This window comes from Numida meleagris, chromosome 1 (genome assembly GCF_002078875.1).
Source record: "Numida meleagris isolate 19003 breed g44 Domestic line chromosome 1, NumMel1.0, whole genome shotgun sequence".
Taxonomy (NCBI): domain Eukaryota; kingdom Metazoa; phylum Chordata; class Aves; order Galliformes; family Numididae; genus Numida; species Numida meleagris.
The window spans coordinates 186,213,123-186,236,527 of record NC_034409.1 but is presented as its reverse complement, the minus strand read 5'-3'; the positions used below and the strand labels follow the sequence as shown (position 1 = coordinate 186,236,527).

At 40.1% G+C, this 23,405-nt stretch overlaps 1 protein-coding gene across 1 annotated transcript; it reads right to left on the bottom strand.

Annotated features, from left to right (window-relative positions):
- On the bottom strand, window positions 366-22,785 carry RAB38 (RAB38, member RAS oncogene family). Its single transcript, XM_021388634.1, has 3 exons — window positions 22,279-22,785; window positions 12,511-12,791; window positions 366-1,354 (listed from the first exon to the last, which is right to left on the bottom strand). The coding sequence occupies exons 1-3, from the start codon at window positions 22,481-22,483 to the stop codon at window positions 1,202-1,204; spliced, it is 639 nt and encodes a 212-aa protein (XP_021244309.1). The 5' UTR covers window positions 22,484-22,785; the 3' UTR covers window positions 366-1,201.

Genomic DNA, 23,405 nt, shown 5'->3' with positions numbered 1-23,405 from the left:
CTGTGACAGGAGACAGGCCAAGTTTGTCTTGCAGGGACCTGCAGCCAGATGTCCAGACCTTTGTCCAGACACTTGTCTGTGTGAGTCCATGTATATTTCATGAGATTCTGATAATCAGCCATTTCATTTCGAGAACACAGCTGAACAAATTCTGCAAATTCTCCAGGAGAGTTTAACCTCAAGACTTTTCCATTTTGCTTCCTATGATCATTTTGATTTCTATGATCAGTCACAGAATTTTGTTTTCTGTGAGAATGTTCTCAGAAAGCATATATCCTAACATTTAATGAAGATGTGGTCCTGCAAAGTTTAATCATTGTTATGAAAAAATTTCCTATAAGAATTGATGTAATGGAGAGGATACATTCAGGGACTTGTGGAATACAAGGAATACATGGCATGAGGGATGGAGTGGTAGGAACAAAATGGAACAAAATCACTGAGTATTTTTGGAGGAGATGCTGGATTTCTGGAACAGATAACCTTTCTGAAAACTGTCAGCTCCATCACATGTGGGACTACTCCTGATTCACTGTTTTATCACCTTTTACTTGTTGTAAGTCTTCAGGGAGAGACAGCAAAAACTACTGCAGTTTCAGTCTCACAAGCTGAGATCTTGTAGAGAAATGAATGACATGAATGGTTGCTGCACGTTCAGCCTTGCCAGTTCATCCAGGAGACTGAACTTGGGAATATTTCACTGTGCATGTTCTTGTTGCCTCTCCCTTATCATCTATATCTTCACTGTCATCTTCTCCCTCATGTGAAAAGAGATTATTCAAGTGTAACGGGAAGCAAAACAGTGTAAGGATGATGGTTGTCTGGTCAGGGAATTGAGAGGATGGGCTGGAGAACCAAGGAACAAGTAGGTTATTGCTTCAGGAACATCACAAAAATGAGCTTTCAGAAACAACATTGCAGAGAAATAGGTTTTGATATCACTGGTAGTGACACCCAACCAGGAAAACACAGCCATCACCGGGAGTCTTATCCGACTAGTAGTCAATGGCAGTTTTGAACAGTCGCTATCAATGAAATCTTTGCAACAAATTTTAGCTGTTAAAAAATTATGAACAAATTTAAGTATATTTTTGAGATAACTGAAATCTGTTTATGGACAATCTGGGTAGGGTGGGTACTTTGGATAAAGAATACACTGTGAATTATAGCTGTTCAGCTCTTGCAATAGTCTGGAAGTCTCTTAGGATTTGAAACAAGCTGAACAACTGACAATCTTGCCGGAATTCAAGTGTGGTTTTATAATATCTGCTTCAATGGGCTGAACTGGATCACTCTCACTAGCAATTATGTGTTTCACCAAGCATCTGGAAGCTTCATTGATGTTTATATTTTCCTGCAAGTGAAAGAGAAAGAGGCTGATTAGTCAATATTAATTGCACCGTGCTGCATATTTCCTGCATGTAATTAAACTTTTCTCTGGGCAACATCAGAAGTTTACTTTCCTTAATAAACAGCTTTTAAAAATTGACTGTACTAAATAATGCTTACTGGAGACTTTTTTTTTTAATTAGTTAGGTTTCATGTATTTTATGATTCACATCTCCGTTAAATTATACACAGATCTCACTTCAAATTACCCCAAAGTCTTGGTGATTTGATTGCTTCAATAAACTGAACAAACAAATGCTAAAGAGATGTTAAAGACAAATGCCTGAAGTAAAGCTCTCAAATCCATTTTTCACGACTTGAATGACTGTTACTCTGATTTTCAAAGTAATAATTTTCTATCAGCAATTACAGCCATTAATAGCTCTTATTTTTAAGAGACTTTTCCACAGTTTCAGGAAGGTTTATGTATACACTGCTCTCAATGAAACTTCAGATGAACAGATTTGTTGAAAAAATAATACAATCTCCAGTTATTCACAAAACAGCAAAAATAAGCTCCATATCATTAAGATTCCTCAGTTATTTTTTGTTGAGGCTGAGTTATCTCCAAAGTGTTGCTTCAGAAGAGATATATCACCATCGGTTTCATTTTCAAGACAGAAATCTTCACCCCAGGGACTCAGAACAAAATGCACAGCACGTCTTTTCCTACAAGGACCTTTCTTCCACATCATGTTCAATTTGCAGCAACCCTTATTCTGACTGTAGAATAAGCAGAGCTGAAACAACCTCTTCAGTGAGATGCAGCTCATCACAGTATATAAAATAAGCAGGAACACTGAGTAAGGATAGTAAGGATATTTTAACGTCAGCCACCAGTATGGCTGGAATGAAAAGTCAGGATTTCTGGCTTAAAATGCGCTCTTCTACTCTAGCTATTGGCGTGTACTTTATGTGACTATTGGTTGAACTAGATGGTCTTAGCGGTCTTTTCCAGCCTTTATGATTCTATGCTTCTGTGATTCTATGGCAAGAGACTGAAACTCACTGCTGATATGGAATATCATATCACACTCCCACAATACGTACACGTGTAAATCATTATACAAATATATGTATGTTCTGATGTATACATACATACTACTCTTGCTCCAAGAAAATTATATATTATTTGCAATCTAAGGCTGTCCCAGGTTTCTAAGCTGTACCTGAGGCTTGCTGTACTGAGACCACAGCCACCCACACCCACAGTGCCATGAAGTCCACCTCCAGAAAATGCTCAGCATCAGTGCAGCAACACTAGCAAAATAGCCTGCAAAACTTAATGGGGAATACTTCCTTTGTGTGTGTGTTCAAAAAAGTCAGATGAGATGTTTAAATATGAAGTTTAGCTATAGAAAAGTAAACTGAAGTGTATGTGTGTGTTTCAGTAGAGATGGTGCAATTACATGAAAGATCAAAAGCCAAAGCAATGGATTCTGTGAGGCTGATTTCTAATCCCCTTGCAATCTATTGCAAAGCTCTGCAAACGCCACTGGCCTCACTTTCACACCACAATAAAGACTTGAAGTCTATGGATTTAACTATGAATGTTAACAATTCACAGGATTCTTCAATGGCACAACAGAATTTAAATATCTGATCTTTGTCCTATAAAGAATATCCAGTGGTTGTAAAAAAATCAAATCTTTAAGCAAGCCATTTGCATACTAATGCCTGGAAAGTAACAGAGAGCTGAGAATCAGGTCTGCACTGAGCTGTCAAAGTGCTACAGCATCACATGGTCCTCTGGGACCAGACAAGCAAATTCCTTAGGCAGGCACCAAAAGTCTTTTTCACGACACCGTGAAATTTTCTTAGAAAAAAATAGACGATGAGAAATGTCTCAGTGCTGCATAGTGAGCTAACGATAAAACAGGATTGCTAAATGCAAAAAAAGCCACACGAGTCTTTCCCATCATGTTTTCTGTTATTAATGGACCGGTAAGCACTTCATTTAGCTATGTACTGCTTCTCTTGTGGGATGGCAGCATGCAATTTTTCAAGAATGCCTTAGTGACTCTCTGAGATTGTGCCCAAATCCATTAATGTTGACATGTATTAACAGCAACCCTCTTTGTCAGAGACATAAGATCAGCATTTTATCTGAGTGGGAAAGGGGGATTGACCTCAAGCCCACAAAGACATAATGTGGGTGTAGGTGGCCATCCTGAGACTAGAAATTCAGAAGGAAAAGCAATACTGTTCTACCTCAGCTAGAACTCAAAGAAAATCAAAAGCAGATTATTAAACCTTCTTTTTGTTTTTTGGGAAGGAAGCCAAAACTGAACATGTGAATATTGTTTTGACATAAAAATTCAAAATATTTAGTTTTGGAAAAATTGAAATGTTTTTCTGCATTGCTCTTTCTCCTTTTTAATGAAATGATGAACATAACTCATATTGCTAATTCCTTTGCTAGTTGCATTTTAGATTGAGTCTACCATTTCACAGACCTACTGATTATTACAAGGTTTATGCTGAGCTCTGGCCATTCCATCTGAATAACTGCTGCTTTTCAGTTCATGCCTATATTCTTCCCTGCCAGAGTACCAACCCTGCAAAACTACATTTCCAGCCATGCTACTGAATTTCTGCTCTTGGTTCTGAAGTAGAGGAAAGAAATAAATTCCACGGCAGGGAGGTTGGAACTGGGTGATCTTTAAGGTCCTCTCCAACCTAAGCCATTCTGTGATTCTATGATGAAATAAATAAAAGGTCCCATACATAGGGTGTGCTGGATCAGTCATATTCCCATCCAGCTTTTGGCCCAGTGACTTCTGAACATTTATTTGAATGGTCCAAACTGTGCAGTTGAAAATTTCTGCCAGGAGACAAGGAAGCAAAAGAGGAGGGGTGACCGCTACAGCCAGCAGGGCTGTTCTTAAGTTTGTGCCCAACTCTAGCCTTCTCCCATAGTTGAGATGACAACTGGAATGTGGTACAGGTGAGAAGCAGCACATTAAGTCACTCACTGCAAGGAGCCTGTGCTCATGCCACCAGAACAGCTCTAGGCCTTGACCATTCCCCTTCTGATGCTGTTGTTGCCTTTTGTTATAACTCTAATGCTTGTCCCAGTTCTGTTGACCGGACATTGCTTGATTCTGATCTATCTAATGAAATATTGATTTCTGCACCTCTCCTCCTATAGTGTAGGGAAATACATAAATAAATAAATAAAAGAAAAAAATCGATATTCTCTATGGGAGCAAAGCAGCTGCAGAGAGTAGGAGGTGATCTGCTATCCAAACAGACACCCAGGGATCTGACAATTTCAGTGAACAAGAGGTGTTGGAAAGCAATCTAGGGGAGGACAGGGAAAAAGGAGCAGGTGCAAATCCATCCAGCAAATACAAAGAAACAACAATCAAGATGCAAGATTGGACAGAGGAGAATAAACACAGACATCCTACTGATTGTACTGAAACATGGACACAGACCCCATTATGCCTAAAAATAAGATTTACTATCTTTGAAAAAAATATATCTATGAGGGAGAACAGAGTGAAATCTCTTTCTATGTAGAAATGGTTTAACTGTTACCTCTATTATAAATTTTGTTCTACACGAAACACCACAAGAATCGTGATGATTGCTACAGATCACCTTCCCTTCAAATTGTCCAGCTGTGAGAAAAACAGGTTCATGCTACCCTGGGTGGTGAACTGGATGAAGGGCAGAACTCAAAGCATCGTAGTGGTTGCGGCTACATCTGGCTGGTAGATGGTCACCAGAGGTGTTCCCTAACGCTCTATTCTAAAGTTACTCTTGTTCAACATTTTATCAGTGATCTGAATGCAGGAGTTGAACGCATCCTTAGCAAGTTTGTTGATGTTAAGATGGAAGGTGCTGTTGATTCCCTGGAGGGAGGAGAATCTTTGCAGTGAGTTGTAGATAGATAGGAGCATTGGGCAATCAGCAACTGCATGAAGTTCAGTGAAGAAAAATGGTGGGTGCTGTACCTGGGATGGAGAACTTCCAGACATGGGCATAGATAAGGTGATGAGTGGCATCTCAGCAGGAAGGGATGTGGGGGTAATGGTGGCAGCAGGGTGAGCACGAGACAGCAGTGTGCCTTGGCAGCCAAGAGGGCAAACTGATGACTGGACATGTCAGAACAGCAGTAAGAAGTACCAAAGGAGGATCTGACTAGACATTAGGAAAAAATTCTTTACTGTGAGGGTGGTCAAACACTACAACAAGCCTCCTCGAGAAGTGGCCGATGCCCCATGCCTGTCAGTGTTCAAGAGGCACTTGGACAATGACCTCATTAATGTGCTTTGACTTTTGGTCAGCCCTGAAGAAGTCTAGCAGTTGGACTAGGTAATATTTGAAGGTCCCTTCCAACTGAACTACTCTGTTCTAACAATGTGTATGCAAGCATATCTACTAACCATGGACATGAACCCTAGACTCTACTGCTGGAGCTGAAGGAAATCAACTTCCCTTAAGTAAACATTTACAAATTCCAGAACGCCTTGGTATTATGTGGAACCCAGTGACAACTACAGAGTTTTCCCATTTTATTTCTATCATGCATTAAAATCCAGGAGCAGGGATATGGTTTTAAAGACCTTTTAATCTGCACTCCTCTGGAGCAGCCAATTTGAGGGAATGGCTACATGTAGTCCCTTATCAGAGCTCCCTTGGAAAGTGCTGGCAGCAGAGACTTATTAAGATGTTGTGCTATATCACCGTGGTTGGGTTTCTAGGAAAACATAACAGCACAATTTAAAAGGCATCCAGGTGCATGAACATGAAACTCATAGATACAAACTGCTGTGACTGCACTACCAAGAACAAGATAATTTCTGGAGCTGAATTGTTGGAGCTCATTGAATATGCTGCAGTAAGAAACCTTCCCATCAGAAGAAGCAGATCACGTGTAGATTCAGGGCTGCCTGCCTGAAGAAAGGCTGGCTGCAGTCAGAGGCAGCTTGCATTGCCAACCCCCAGGGCTGAGGAACAAGAGCAGCATGTCCTAACCCAGAGCTCAGCCAAAGACTCCCTTAGAATTAAGATTTTCCTAAACTGAGCAATTTGAGTGTTTGGAATAAAAGTTTATGAATTTTCTTTTTGTAGGGAAATGTCAAAATGTCCAGGTTTATGTAAGAAGCAGATATAGTAAAATTAAGTAAAACACATGAAATTGCATCTGAACATAACAATTTCTTACAGTGGGGATGACTGAGCACTGGCACAGGTTGCTCAGAGAGGCTGGAGACTGTTCAAATTCAGAGATCTTCACAACCCTACTGGACTCCATCCCGGGCTACCTGCTCTAGGTGTCCCTGCTTGAGCAAGGGATCAGGCTAGATGACCTCAGGAAGTTCCTTTCTCGACAGTCCTGTAATTCTGTGAACGTACAGCTTTTGACCAGTACTAAATAATACATTTCCTAACAGTGACCCAGAGAGCTATAGGACTGATTTGATGCCTATTGTGCGCTCTGAAGCAACTCTTCTTTTAGTTCCAGGAAACCAAATCAACAGAGGATTCCACACAGAGTGACTGTATATCTGAACTGAAATCTTCTGTCTGAGATGTCAGCCTCATTTCTTGGTTTATGGCAGAAGCCAAAGTATTTTCTATGGTTCCGTGCAGTGAGATGAATTAGATTTTGAGGGGGGGAGCAAATTAAAAAGACAATGTAAGGAGCAATACATTTCTCATTGGATCTGGCATTCTCAAATGGATCACTTTGGTTTCAGTTACCAGATCAGTAGATTAGCTGCTGCATAATTCAAACACATGTCCAAATCTATTTTGCTTTTATAGAAATCAAAACTATATATTATGTTCCTCTGTGAGCCTACAGCACAGATCTTTTTTTTTTTCCTAACTTTCATAATGATTTCAAAATGATTATACAGTCAGAATAATTTACGGTTTACAGAGACGGTAGAGCCTGGTTCAAGCAAAGAGCTCACATGTAAGACAAGGAGGACTGCTGTCTCTTCTTGGAAGAAGAGGCTGGGTCAGATGAGAGAGTGACTTTTTCAAAGTTCATCCAGCAGAATAGTGGCAGAGAGAACACTTGATGCCTAGTCCAGTGTTTGGGAACTACATTCCATACAAGCTGGAGTAAGGACACATTGTTATCTACCTTTCCTAGAGAAGGAAAGATGATATAACTTTCTCCAGGTCCAAATAGGATGTGTCCAAGTAGCCTGGAGTGAAGGCCTCAATGATCAGTCTGCAAGCCCCAGCTGGTAAGAACCTGAAAAAGCATGGCTACCACTCCTTCTGGGCAACGTGGACAAAATTTGAATGTCTTTTTACCTAATTCAGATGATGAGAGCAGGATTATAGCATGGAATGAGGAACTCAAGCATAATCATAGCACAGCTATGGAAGCAGTAAGGCATTTAAATTCATTTCTGAAACAGGTATTTTCAAACACACTCAGTTTTGCCTAATTTGTCTGGTTTGATACACGGTTCCATTTTCATTATGAAGTGATAATAAGCTTGACAGTGATGCTATTCTAATACAAGTTAAAAGCTTGCCTCGAACTGGGAATGGGGGCAAGGATGGTATAAAGTCTCAAGAAAGTGGACTTCGCAGTTACTCTGGCAACATGCTGGATGATAACATGTGCAACAAGAACGAGAAATTTCCTTCCTTTAAAAAAATACACTTTTCACAATATCGTACAATATCGTATCATAGAGTGGTTTGGGTCAGAAGGGGCCTTAAAGCCCATCCTGTTGGAACCCCCTGCCATGGGCTGGTTACCCCCACCAGCTCAGGCTGCCCAGGGCCCATCCAGCCTGGCCTTGAGCACCTCAATATGAGGAAACCAAAGACACATGTAAAAGAGACCAGGTTCTCCACTGGACTTATAGCAATATATAAATCATGAGTATATTGCATTGTGCTGTTGTCCAACAAAGTCCTTCTTCCATGAGAAACTGCCAAAATAAGTTCGGTCTTTGTAGGGAGCAGAAGACAGAACAGGCTGAATGTTTCCTTTAGATTAATGTAAGAATCCAAGCTGATACAAAAGAATACATTAGGTGGCTCAAATGATTTATATTAAAGTCATTAAGAAAAACTGCACCAGGGAATAATACAGTGATGTTTTTGGTGTAATATGCCAGTGTCACAGAAAAAAATTTCAAACCATTGACAGCATAAGATATGGTAGATACGCATATAGCATGCAAGGCAACTGGAACTAAAAGATGCATTTTTATAAAAAATCACCTTTGTTTTTCCAAAACACATAAATCATATTCAGTTTGTTATGAAGGCGATAACATTTCCAAGCATGTTGGCAGAAAACCTCTGGAGGCCTAATTATTCCAGGATACCACAAAAAGAGTTATTACTTATTTGAACTGCTAAAACTGCTAGCTGCAATATGATCCCTTCTCTGTCAGTGTTATTCCACATGAGAAAAGAGTTTCTATTTTCTATAGCAACCATAGGCAGGTTTTTATTTCCCCCAGACCTGAGTTCAATTATTTAATATGCCCTAGGCTGAAAGAATACTGGATACATGCTACAACTAATATTTTAAAATAATGGTAATAAGAATTTCTGTTTAGTAAAAAAAAAGAACAAATGGGGAAATTATTGTGATCTAACTTACAATAAATGTTGTGATTTCACCATCCTCAGTGTGATTACTCGGCTTTGAATCATTTTAAAGCCTACAATTCTGGATGGAGATCGTATGCGGAGATCTCAGAATATCAGATCCTAGCCTGTATCTTCAAAGAATAGTCTGATAACAGTAATGGGGGCCTGAATTCTCACTTCTCCCTTCAATGGCTATTGAAGACAAGTCTTGTCATAGCTGGATTACTTTCTATTCCCACATGTCTTCACTGGTAAGTGAGGACTGCTTGGCCAGCAGTTATTTCTAAGCTAAATGAAGTAAGAAGAATCTAGAAAATTATTGTTTTTAAATAACTCAAAATCTTTCACCTATTTGGCTTAGAGAAACTTAGACTGAATTTTCCTCTTTTGAGACGTCTTTTAAGTTTAATTGTCCTTTGCATTTCCACAATTCTGCCCAAGATTGAGCACCCTCCACCATCATGACAGAATCTCTCTGCCACCTTCGAAATTGTTCATACACGTCACAAGAAATGTGTTGCTCTTTTTTAAGAAGAGGACAGATGCTTGCTGGGAACTGATTTATAGAACTCAGATTCCTCTCTCATGGGTTAAAGATCAGTGACCAGCTGCTGATGCAAATCAAAAACTAGAATAATGAAACCTCTATCCCTCAAACAATGATCCATCCTGTACCTCTGTTCCATCACATTGCTTCTGTAAATCTTATAGATCCAAGCATTTTAGATCAATCTGCTGCTCATGCCCAGAAGATTTTTTTTTTGGGGGTGGTGATTTTGCCATTAGACCTTGAGTTTTTAGTGAATTTATTCTTGTCCCCAAGAAATGTAGACTCATGTACATGTCAGGAACGAAGAAAAAGTAGTGCCAAAGAAAACAGCCGTATACAACATTACACGTCATAAGTGAGCTCAATCCCAAATACAGTGAGATATTTCATGTTACTTGTGACCTGAAAGGCAGACAGACACCTAATAGAAAACTGAAAAGTGCCAGAATATGGAATTCTTACACAAAAAAATAATTTGTCCTGATAAATTCCCCTAACCCTAAATTCCACATCTTCTACTTGCAGCTGCTATTCCAAATGCTTTGCTCTGTGGGTTTTCCTTTTTTCCTGGAATCACTAACATTCTGCCATAATTATCATGAAGAACCCAATGTAAGAGATCTCAGCCTCTCAATTAAACCAGAACTAAACACTATCCAGGACAACCAAAAATCTGCTGTGAAGAGGAACACTGGATTATAGTGGCTTCATCCAGCAGAAATTAGCAGGAATGAGAAGAACCCTATTCAGAGAGAATGATAATTTACAGGTGGACCTAGACCAAAATGTTTCCCTGAAGATGGCACTTTGAATAGTGACTAGTTTGGAGGCCCTTCAGTAGGAAAGAGAAGACACTGACTATGATGACATCTCAGACCAAAATTCATAAAATGCTTGAGACAATTATGTGCTGTTACTTCTGCTGACTACAAGTGAGACTTCCTTTAAATATTAATACTTTAGAAGATGTCAAGACCAGGAAAGTAAAATGTGAGTATACAATCCAATGATTCTTAAGTAACTTCCATAAGGTGTTCGTACAAACTGAATGCAACATTCTGTCTTCCAGTCTACTAACAATTTTGGCCAAACCAGAGCCAAACTGTTTGCATTTAAAATATCTAAATGTCCCCTGGGTTGTTAATGATGAGAGCAGTTTTCATAATCAGAGAATATAATAAACATAATACCTATTGAGATGTTGTGTTTAAATCAGCATTTTGAATACAATAAAGCTTCTACTAGAAATCATTGTCATGACAGAAATGAAATAACCAGAACAGTATAAATTCAGGTTCTAGCAACTTGAGATTGATTAAATACCTTTGTTGATGATAGGAATCACAATATGAGATTTCCTATTTTCTTATTGAATGTGATAGAAAAAAAAATCAGTTACATTGTTATAGAAACTACACACATATAATACACGAAACTACACACATAACACACATGTGCAAATCATATAACCTAATTTTAGACAGCTATATGGAGGATATAGAGAGTTAAGATCTCTTGACAGTAAATGGAGAGCTAATATTCCTTTCAGGGAGACGTGTCCAATTCAGAATGATACAGAAGAGTACATTTTTCTCCATTTACTCTGAGAGGTGTCTAGACAACCACACCACAGGCTTCTTGCTCAGTGAATTCATCTCTGCTTCAAAACTGTTAGAGGAAAAATGTGATTCAGGCACTGAGATGAAAATGTGGGTGGAACTTAAGTACTTGGGACCAACAAATTCATCCAAAAACTCCCATCCAACATCAGAAGGGGTCAAATACTCCTCTCCTAAGTTCTGTGAATACAAGCCAAAACTGAAGGCAAACAAAAGGCTGGAAATGCAAAGGAGTTTTCTAGATAAAGAGTGGAGGACAAAGGCTATATTTAAAAGATTAAACATACCGAAAGCTTTTGAAAATATAATAGTGGGCATTTGTTCTGCAGATTTATTTATTCCTGGTCACATCCTTTCTTCATAAACAGAAATCTTGTCAAGGTGTATCTAGAGGCAGCATTTTTCCATAATTCCTGCACAGTAACCTCATTAAAAGTTTACTGTATTTTTGGAATACAGTTTTTACATATTCTATCACAATTTCTTGGGTCCTTTGTTCACATTAAGCTACACATATGAAAAGTCCCAAGGTTACAACAATCTTTCACAAACTATAGCAATACGCAGGTGCCATATAGTCAAATATAGTCTGTGAGACAGTTCCCTTTCAGAGAATCTCAGTCTTAGTATGTCAGTTCTGCAAATTTTCATATACTGAAGTTGTATGAGAAACCTCAAGTTGGTATATTGGAGTCACAACCTGGATTTACTGGGTCTTTGCACTCTAAACATCCCAGTGCCTTTCTGATTTTAATCTTGAGTTTCTTATAGTCACCCAGGAAATCCACACCAAGGCAAAGAACCAAACATAAGAGAAGCTTGAATACTCTCTTCCTCCCTGGTTATGTGACTTTTCTGAAAAGGCCATTGAGAATGAGAACTTACAACATTTAGACTCCTGAGTGCTACCATGGATTGGCTTTCTGGAATTGAACACAATGAAGCTCTTGTCTCAGATCAGATTTCTTAGGGTCAGTGATTTTATAAATATTTAGAGACAATATTCAATGCAAGAATTATGGAAAATATTTTCATATCCTTGTAAGAAGTAGTCTTTGCATCTCGCCAAAAGTCATCTTCCCCTAGCTATTACAAAGTAATTTGTTGACCAGTTGTATACTTTGTTGCTGGCCTATGATCTCAGAGAAGTTGCATTTCATATCGTTGTATCTAATTTGCTTTGGAATAAAACACCTAAAAGAAATACAAATTACCATAGAAGGCTTTCTGAATTTGCAGATTTACCATTAATTAAATCCACCAAGATAGAAGAATTGCAGGTTAGACATTTTAACTGCGTGAGCTATTTTGGGAACCAGTTTCTCTGTACACAGAAAAACATTTAAAAAGGAATTGATGCATTACCTTGGCTGATGTTTCAAACCAGCCCACGAACCCATTTTCTTTGCAGAACTGATCCATCTTGATGCCATTGTTCATAAGAACATCTATTCCCTGGTCACATTTGTTTGCTAAGAGGACAGTCGGCACAGGTTTGCCATTTGGAAGAACAAGCTTAGAGTCCAAATCTTCTTTCCATTTTGTCACAGCTTCGAATGTTGCAGGTCTTGTAACATCAAAGACAATAAATGCTCCCATGGCCTCTCTGTAATAGACCCTGGTCATGTTTCCAAATCTTTCCTGACCTGTGGTTATGAATGTGGGAAGGAAAACAAAAGAACAACTTGTAAAAATCACTGCTTCCAATCTAAGTCAGTATTTCACATAGCACATTTTCTAGTGGAACAGTATTGAAGATAGAGCATGATTTTGTAAGTCTGACACCTCTGGAAAGCTACTACTTATCTAAACAATTATAACTAGCGTGCTAGACTCATTTGTATGAGTATGAGAGTACAGCATGAAAAAGGAGTTAGAGGAGTTTTAAAGCAAGCATCCGAGGAAATGTAACAACAAAATGACAGGCTTGAACTTCAATCTTATTAAGTGGCCAGATTTCTGTGGAAAGTACCATGGCTCTTGGTGTACTTCATAGGATTTTAAACAAGAGTTACAAAAGATCTAGGCATGAGATTTGAAGCTCCTTGACACTGCATTATTACGTGGGAAATATCTAACCCGGTTGATCTCCTTGTGCATGAAAGTTCTACATATTTTCAACCATAACTTAAAAAGCTCTTGAGCTGCACTAGACATTACAGTCATTATGAACTTAATTACTGGTGAAGCAAAGCACAGAGATGAGAAAGGTGAATTTAAAATCTCACAAAAGCAGAAAGCATTATCAGAACCAGCACAACAGCAGTAATATGAGGAACTATATTGCTCCAGTAAGAGGTGGGAGGAGAATCATAGAATCATAGAATCATAGAATTAGCTAGGTTGGAAAAGACCTACAAGATCATCCAGTCTAACCATCCACCTACCACCAATATAACCCCACTAAACCATGTCTCTCAACACTATATCTAAATGTTTCTTGAACACCACTGAGGACGGTGACTCAACCACCTCCCTGGGCAGCCCATTCCAGCACCTGACTACTCTTTCAGAGCAGCACTATTTCCCAACATCCAGCCTGAATCTCCCCTGGCGCAACTTGAGGCCACTCCCTCTCATCCTGTCACTAGTTATAAGAGAGAAGAGGCCAAACCCCACCTCACCACAGCCTCCCTTCAGGTAGTTATAGAGAGTAATAAGGTCTCCCCTGAGCCTCCTCTTCTCCACACTGATCAATCCCAGCTCCCTCAGCTGCTCCTTATAAGGCCTGTGCTCCAGACCCCTCACCAGCTTCATTGCCCTTCTCTGGACATGCTCCAGGGCCTCAGTGTCTTTCTTGCAGTGAGGGGCATAAAACTGGACACAGTACTCGAGGTGGGGCCTCACCAGGGCTGAGTACAGAGGGACAGTGACTTCCCTACTTGTGCTGGCAACACTATTTCTGATGGAAGCCAGGATGCCATTGGGCTTCTTGGCCACCTGGGCACACTGCTAACTCATGTTCAGCCAAGTGTCAACCAACATACCCAGGTCTGTTTCTTCTACACAGTCTTCCAGCCACTCTGCCCCAAGCCTGTAGCATTGCCTGGGGTTGTTGTGGCCAAAGTGCAGGACCTGGCACTTGGTCTTGTTGAACCTCATCCCATTGGCTTCAGCCCAGAGATCCAGCCTGTCCAGATCTCTCTGTAGGGCCTCTCTACCCCCAGGCAGATCAACACTTCCTGCCAGCTTGGTGTTGTCTGCAAACTGACTGAGTATGCACTCAATGCCCTCATCCAGGTCACCAATAAAGATATTAAACAGGACAGGCCCCAGCACTGACCCCTGGGGAACACCACTCGTGACCGGTCGCCAGCTGGATTTAACTCCATTCACCACCACCCTCTGGGCCTGGCCGTCCAACCAGTTCTTTACCGAGCAAAGAACGTACCTGTCCAAGCCATGGGCTGCCAGCTTTTCCAGAATACTGTGGCAGACAGTGTCTAAGGCTTTGCTGAAGTCAAAGTAGACAACATCAGAAGTTTCACACTAGATCTATTTAGAAGTTTTATGGTTTTATTTGCTGAATTCAAAGAGTTTTATGGAAAGATATTTAGAGATGAGGATTTTTTGTTGTGTTTGTTGTTTTTTTTTTTGCGAGGTAACAGGTAACATTCGGTTTCAACATGGACATTTGAAAATGCCTTTCATTACATACAATTAACAATGAAAAAAGTTAACGATGTTAAGATGTGATATGTTGGTTATAAAGAGTTTTGTTAATATGTATGCTGTTTTCATGGGAAATTTGACAAAAAATATTTCAAAAAATGGAAAGAAATTACACAGAATTTTCCTTGAAGTGAAAAGAATTTCCATTGATCTTTATTGCCAAGCTGTGATCCAAAAAATAACAATTGTAAATACTAAATACTTGAAACATCTAATGATAACAGCAATCTTTAAGCAAGATAGGTGTTGTATTTAACCATAGGCTTCCATAGCTGGGAAAAGAAGCTTTGAAAATAGTGCTCCATGGAAACCTGTTTCTAGCCTTATTTTCTCAATGTGTGTAGTTTTGAGTAGGTTACAAAGACAAGAAGATTTCCAGTTTGTCTGACCTCAGGAAGGTTACCTCTGGAGGTTTTATGTGATGAAATGTGTTGTCAAATATAAAGCTGGGATGAGACCTGAAGAGTGCTGAGTACTGGGCTTCTAGACCATGCAGTTTCATTTAACAGAAATGGCACTTAACAGGCAGACTTAGGGCCAGCCCTTGGAATTTACTGAATGAACATTACAGAGACAATACCATCTATTTGTGTTCATCTTTGGTTTTAAGCAATAGTTGTTCTAGGAATGCCAAGGTCTTATGAAGGACACAGAAACCAATCTGTATCTGTCTTCCCTAAATTCATCTTAGATTTTTTTTTACCTTAAACAAACACTTCTCTCCACTGATAAAGCAAGATAGAAATATAAAAATTCCAGAAAATATAAGGTTGCATTGAAAATATCTTATGGTTACCTTTATTAAAATGTCTTATGATTCCTTTCAGAAGGGAAAATCAGATTCATGGCTAAGTCATGTGCTGTTTAGCAATCTCCTTGTTGAGAAAATGTTTTTCATCTACAAGAAGGTACGTTCAAAAAAAACGGAAGTATGATCAACATCTTCTCAGTGAGGTCAGCAGCAACAAATACAATTTGTATTTGATGCATTGCAGTGATACTTCTTACTTTTCATGTAAATTTCTTAGTTGTTTACACTGCAGATGTGATGTAGATACAAGAATAACTGAACTTGGAACTTACACATTGTGTAAGTCATTGTGACACAGTTCTCTAAGATAGGTGGGATGTTTTGTCATAGACCATGCACTGAATCATTACATTACAGCATATAAATCATGTAACACAAAGGTGGAGGAAGGAAAGGGTCCAAAAGTGTGTTCTTCTGGCTAATAGTGGCTCATAAAACACTGACAAATTCTATGACACTAATTTCTTCTCCTACTTCCAAGCTGCTTTATGCAGACCGACAGAGCTCACCAACCTCCATTACAAGTCACTTCAAAGAAAGAGAAGAAATGAAGCTGATGGCTGAATAAAGCACCTAAACCCTTTTTTAAATGATCTTTTCCCTATCAACTGCAAGTAATATATGAACATATTTGGCATAAAGACATTATGAAACTTTGAAAAGAGGTAGTTTGTAATCACAGACTGTTAGTATTATGTCATTTGCATAATGGCTTTACTTTTATTTAAATTGAATGGCAAAGCTGAAAAGGGAACTTTGTGTTTGCACTGTGCTTGCAGCGCAAAATATTGTCTTAGCATCCAGGAAGAGTCTTTTTTTCCAAAGGTTCCATCCTATGTGAACAGTTATCTTAATAGATAACGTTCCTAAAACCATTTCCTTTTGCAGAATTACTCACAAAAATAGGCAATGTTTGATGTATTAAAGGTGTCAGAACGTGGCCCCAGGTTTTCAGCAACACAATGGCTTAGGCAGTAATTATGTTAGAAAATAGATCAACCATTAGGTATTCAGTGGTATCGCACAGGCAGTCTTGAACATTAGAACCTCCTTTATTGCAAGAATCTGGGGCAGGTGGGTTTTGCTTTTAATGGGAAGAATCAGAAACCTGTTAAACCTTTGTTTGATGTGGATCACTGTGCTTTCCTGCACCTCTTGCAAGGCCACTGGCAAATGGCATTCAAACCCCGCAAGCCTGATGGGTTTGGTGCAGTGAGATGGTGCTCTCCACTGGGATTCACCAGCCCTATCTGAGAAAAGATACCTAGAGGGCATCTTCTCAGCCAAGACAGTCACTGAAGAGGTCACATAAGCTTACTCATGGAGGCAGAGCAACATAACATAGGGACTGACAGACTTGAAACCGGTAAATATCAACAATGGAGTTGAACTTGATCCTTAAGGGTACCTTCCAACTCAGGGCATTCTATGATTTTATGACTATTTACTTGACCCCCTGGTGAGCAAAACATTAGTAGCTAACACTCAGCTTGTTCAGTAAAAGATGTCTGATTCTTAAACCAGATGAATCCACTTGAAGTGATCCCAAACAGATGAAGGTGCTAAAGCAACAAGATTTCCATTCAAAAGAAGGATTCCCTGTCTGGATGGTACTTGTCCACACATTTATACCGGTATCAGAGGCACCTCTGCAGCAAGGTGAGTTATCATTTAATAAGCTTAAAGCAATCAACACCTGAACTTTTATAGCTCATATAAATGAACCCCATATAAGAATAACTTTTGCAGAACTCTACAGTTTTCACTAGCCACTATCATCTTTGATAAAGTTATAAAATCTGATGAGAAAGTGCCAGTATCTGAAAAATAGCTTAGATAACAATCGATTAAAACCATCTAAACCCCGGTTTTACAGTGAGTTTCACTTCTTGCCACTATCCCTCATCCTACAAGGGGAAAGCTTCCGGGAACCACTGGTCTTTACCCAAAACTGAGAAGCTAGAAATTGTGCAAAAAATTTAAACATTTTTAATCTTCTACTTCAAAACAGTTTTCAGAATTTTCACCCCTGAAGTCAAATCATTGTCTTCATAGAAGTAGGACTGAAACTTAGCCTAAAAGCACCCTGCACTCGGAATGCCAAAATGTGGAAAAGCAACCTGCAGGCTGGATCAGGCCCACAAATCCCATCAAATCACTTCTGAAACAAAACCGCCACAGTGAGGGACATAATTGTGAATGTAGAACAGTAATTTCAAGGTAACTTAGCCTGGAAACCGCCATGACTATCTTATTTATGCATAGGTACTGAAATCTTCAGCAGCCACTAAAAACCTAAACCATCGAGGATACATTGTGCCTCGTGTTAGTGAATAGTCTCTTTACTCCTTCTGGAGTATAACAGTCCCAACAAATTTACCACTACCAGTGTAGTGTAGGACATGCAAATACTGTTGTTTCTAAAGGTAGAAATTGGAGGGAAAAGAAATTAAACTGGTCTTTTGTCACCGGTATTGCCTGGATGTCTCTAACGCAGTGGACCAACTGTTTATGAGTCAAGATCCAGCCTTGTAAAAGCAAATCAACATGAATTTGTTAACAGTGAATAATGCAGCCCACACATGCACAGCAGGAGGGATAACAGCAATGTTGAAATGGTTCTGAAAAAGAAAGTCGGGAGGGGAAGGCTCTGAGTGCTGCACTCTGCCCCACGCCTCCCCCAGAGAGCTGCTGCCTGCAGTGAGTCTGCAGCTAAATCTGGGCTGCAGAAAAGCCACATGGCTGTGCTCACCAAGCACTGTGGGCACAACACATGGACAACAGCACAGAGAGGAGCCTTACAGAGAAGCGAATAGCAAAGACATCTGGACATGCTGTCTGCAATAGCTGGTTTCTTCTGCAGAGCTACCCCAGAGGGCAGACTACAGTGAGCCTATGTTGTAAGAGTGTAGTTCAAAATATGACTGTTTCCTTTAAAGCTTCCCTTCTAACAACCTGCTGACAAAGGATGTTCATAAAGAGGCAACAGAATAGTTTAAAAAAAAAAAAAAAAAACAGAACAAAAGATGGAGGAGCAAGATTTCAAGATATTTCACACAGCAGTAGAGGTGATGGCACGCTTCAAGAAGTACATGAATACCATAGCAGGTTGTTTTGGACATTCAGTGAAACAAAATGAAACTACTGAGATGAAATTAAAGACAAAGAGAATGTTACCATGTGTACCTATTCTTGTATCTGTAATCAGAGGTACGTAATAGGTAAAATCTGTTCTTTGGTGGATGGAGTGCACAACTCCACCCATGATATAACCAGGTATATTCTTACAAATAATATAAATAAGCTTCACACACTAATTTAACTCAAAACATTTTTATGAAATTATTTATAGATTATTAAACAATTTCACTGATGCACACAGTGAAGTGTAAGTAAGAATACACATTATGCTTGGTAGTAATACTGGCTGTATGGAGGAGGAGGTGAGAATGTGAGAGATGCAGAGATATCTGATATATATACATATGCACACATATGTATTAATATACAAGTAGGATACAAAACAATATAGACACATTTGCAGCATTAGCTCCAATTTCAATTCAAAAAAAAATTCAATTTTTTCAAAATGTCCTAAATGCTAAGCCAACATCCTTAAGCTTGGTTGAAGAGAGAAAATGCATTGTATTCAACATCTTTATCAATGATAGACAGTGGAATCAAGTGCACCCTCAGCAAATTTGTTGATGTCACTAAGTGAGTGGTGCAGTTGACAGAATAGAAGGAAGAAATGGCATCCAGAGGGACCTGGACAGGTTTGAAAAAAAAATGGGTCCATGAGATGCTAATTAGGTTTAACTAGATCAACTGCGAGGTGCTGCACCTGGGTTGAGGCAATCTCAAATACGAGTACAGACTGGGAGAAGAACTCCTTAAGAGCAGCCTTACAGAGAAGGACTTGAGGTTCCAGTGGACAAAAAGCTGTACATGAGCCAGCAGTGTGCTCTCACAGCCTGGAAAGCCAACAGCATCCTAGGCTGCATTAACAAAGGGGTGGCAGCAGGGAGAGGGAGAGGATTGTCCCCCTCTGCTCTGCCCTTGTGAGACCCCAGCTGGAGTACTGCACCCAGGCCTGGAGACCCCAGCACAGGAAGGATGCGGAGATGGTGGAGTGAGTCCAGAGGAGGGGCACGAAGATGATCAGAGGGCTGGAGCACCTCTCCTATGAAGAAAGGTTGAAGGAGCTGGGCATGTTCAATCTGGAGAACAGAAGGCTCCGAGGATACCTCACTATGACCTTCTAGTACTTGAAAGGAGCTTATAAGCAGGAAAGGGAGTGACTTTTTACACAGTTTAATAGTGATAGGACAAAGGGGAATGGCTTTAAACTAAAAGAGGGGAAATTTAGGTTAGATGTTAGGAAGAAATTCTTTACTCAGAGGGTGGTGAGACGCTGGCACAGGCTGCCTGGAGAAACTGCAGGTGCCCCATCCCTGGTGGTGCTCGAGGCCAGGTTGGATGAGGCCCTGGGCAGCCTGAGCTGGTGGTGGCAACCAGCACACAGCAGGGGTTTGGAACTGGATGAGCTTTATGGTCCCGTCCAACCCAAACTATTCTGCGATTCTATGACAATTTTACCCCCAAAGCTAAACATAACCTAGTCACAAAGGTTCTAGCAAAAGACAGGGGTTGCTCCTACCCCTATATATCTGTGTTTTGCAAGTGATGACATATGACAGCTACTGCAAGGACAAAGTATTTCCATTCCCCCCCATATGCCCAATCAGTTTCACTTTACTTTCATTTTTAAACACTTTTTTTTCTCACCAGCCAAATGCCTTACTCACTGTAACTCCGCACTGCTCTGAATGGAGAGTGTTGCCTGCAGAACTTATTTTCTATGTATAGCCATCAACAGCTACAGGTCCTTACACAGAAGTCATTAAAACTGAGACAGCGCTGTTTATTACCGGCCACTGTCTTGACCTTCACAGAGATGCTTTGAATTGAGCAATTCATATGAAATTTAGTACTGTGCTGTAATTCTCTCTGTCATGTGTGATAACTCAGAAAGCATGCTAGTCATTCAGTACTACAACTCGGTGTAATTGCTTCTGCAGCCTGACTGAAAGCTACATCATATGATCCACCAGCACATGATTAGTAGTGTAATAAATCTCTGAAACAAAGCATGCAAAATACATTCCTTAAGTCCCTAATGCATTCAGAATTTACTATTAAAAGCTTTTTTTCTCCCACGCAGAAAAATTTTGCTGGATGTATACATGTTTATCGTTACAATCAGTCACTGCTGAGCAATAAAAGCAATGCTTTCCCCATTACTCTGACTTGGAATAATGAATACTGGACATGGGGTTATTTGATACCATAAAGCCCCCAAACTATACGGTTGTGTGAAAAGGCTGAGGGTATGCACAAAGCAGCGTTGTTGCATAAGTTTTAGTACCTCGGTGCCAAATTCAGTGCTCAGATACGAGCCAGCTAACTGTGGAAGAAAGGCACTCCCTCCATGGATATGAATGTTAAGAATTTTCCTATTTCACTAGTTTTACTCGATACAGCTCCTTATTAGACCCCTGAACCCACAGGCTGGCACAGCTGCCTAACAGCTGATGCAATATGCACCTCCATTCCCTACTTAATGAACACAGCTTCTTAATTTCGAGTTTTAAAGATGCCCTCCTTTCAGCTGTAAGCTATCGTGTTTTTGCTGAACTTGGATTCTCATGTACACTGCATGAGGAGGGATTACCTATAGCACACGCAATATGCCACACACAGCTTTTATTTTGCCCACCGACTCAAAAATCTTTCAATTCTAGGAAGGGGGCTGGCAAAAAGTAAAAGCTGTAGTTTTATTTGGGAGCCAAATATAAAAGAAAACCACTGACTATAACAAAGTCAATTCCCTATTTTTAATAATGTAAATATGCACATATAGAGATGGACTTCTTTACTCTTTTTGTCCCCAGCCATCACCCTCCAAGATTAAATTACCTTTTTTTTTGCTTGATGTTAGATTCTTTATTCTAGAATAAAGTAAAATAAAAGGTAGTTTTTTCTTGGAGGACAAGTAAATCTGACCAAATACATTTTAACCACCAGAAGTGTGGCCAAATACAAACACTTTTCAAATGGTTGCAGAGGTTTCTACATTTTATTGAGCACAAGGAAGGTAGAAGAGAGCGGAAGGAAAGGAAGGAAGGAACATACAGTGATCAAAATAACACCTTGATGGGTTTTTTTGTTATTTTTAACTATAAAAATCACATTAGCCATCTTACTGAATCCCTCATCTCTTCCACCAACTTAAATAGACGAACCAAGAAATTCCTGTCAGCCTCCCTCTCAGAGCAGAGATCTGTGAGTCTAATGATGTGACAGCTGCAGGGAAGAGTCAGGGCACCTGGAGAGAGGAGTCTGTGTCCCCATACAGGTCTGAGGGCTTGGGAGAAAAATCAGGCAGGACAAGTTTTGCTCTGACATCCCTTGTTTATGCATCTGCTGGCTTTGTGGCTACTCCAAAATCTCAAGCTACCTTAAAGTTTTCTCTCCTCAATCTCCTCTCACCACACAGGCAATTTAAAGACTGGTACCAACAGATTGGGATCTATATTTTGTCTATAGTCTCTAGATGGTTTGGGCACAGGGTTCCCTTCTGTACTCACCCGCAATATCCCAGAGCTGCAGCCGTACCACAGTCTCAGCATCCCAACTAAGGACCTTCAAGGCAAAGTCCACCCCAATGGTGGCCCGGTAGTGGGGGGAGAAGTTCTGGTGGACATAGCGCTTGATGATGCTGGTTTTGCCCACTCCCAGGTCCCCAATCACCAGCAGCTTGTAGAGGTGCTCCTTCTGGTTGTGCTTCTGCATCTTTCCTGTTGCTGCGGCTGCTCCCTGCAAACTGATTGCATGCTCTGCCCCAGGAATCCTGCCAGCCCGAGGGGAGAGAGGGAGTGAGTAGTTGGGGAGGGAAGTGGGGAAGGGAGGTGGAGGCTACTCGGCGTTGTGCGGAAGCAGGATCAAAGCAGGATCACCAGGTTCTGCAGGCAGCCCTGCCGGGAGATGGAGGAAGCAAGGGGCTGGGGGGAGAGAAGTCTCCCAGAAAGTTTAGGAGGTACGTGCATAAAGGTCAGCACGAGGTGTGTCTGGGATTAATCTGCCTGCTGAAAGCTTCGCAGGAAAATCAGTGTCACAGTCCTGGTCCCTGTTTCACTCCTCACTGGGAAAGTTTCTATTGTGCTCTAGTTTTGCTTGCTTTTTTTTCTTTTAATCACTGTCTTCCCAGTGATAATTAACAACCCCTCCTTTTTTCTAGACGTGTTTAAAATGCCAGTCACTGCAGCAAGGCAGAAATCTCCTTGCAGGATGTCATGCTTCCATTACAGTGTAAAAGTTAAACCTGTGTGGCTTTAACTTCAGGTGTGATTTGTTTTTAATCAACGTAAGTCAGTGTTAATGCACTTGTACCACTAGAAGTGGCAGCTGTAACAATATAAAGCATCTTTATATGTCTCCACACTAGGAGGGCTGTGTGAATTTAATTATAACAGATAAATATTTTTAAATTGCATTAACATAACAATTTGTGATCATCTGTCTGCACGCATCAGCATGCTCACATTGGCTGAATGCAGCACAAGGCTCGTGCTTTGTTTTTTTCATGCTACAGGAATCTAAAATGCAAAAAATCCGGAAGATTTATCCCATGACTCTGATAATCAGAAGTTATAAAAGCATGACAGCATTAGAGTATATGAATGCCAGTATCTCAACGGTTCTCTGTTTTCCAAAT

Coding starts and splice junctions, on each gene's coding strand:
- RAB38 (XM_021388634.1), bottom strand. CDS start 22,483: ATGCAGAAGCACAACCAGAAGGAGCACCTCTACAAGCTGCTGGTGATT. Junction 12,792..22,278: donor GCAGCTCTGGGATATTGCGG/GTGAGTACAGAA, acceptor TCATAACCACAG/GTCAGGAAAGATTTGGAAAC. Junction 1,355..12,510: donor GGTTTGAAACATCAGCCAAG/GTAATGCATCAA, acceptor TTTCACTTGCAG/GAAAATATAAACATCAATGA.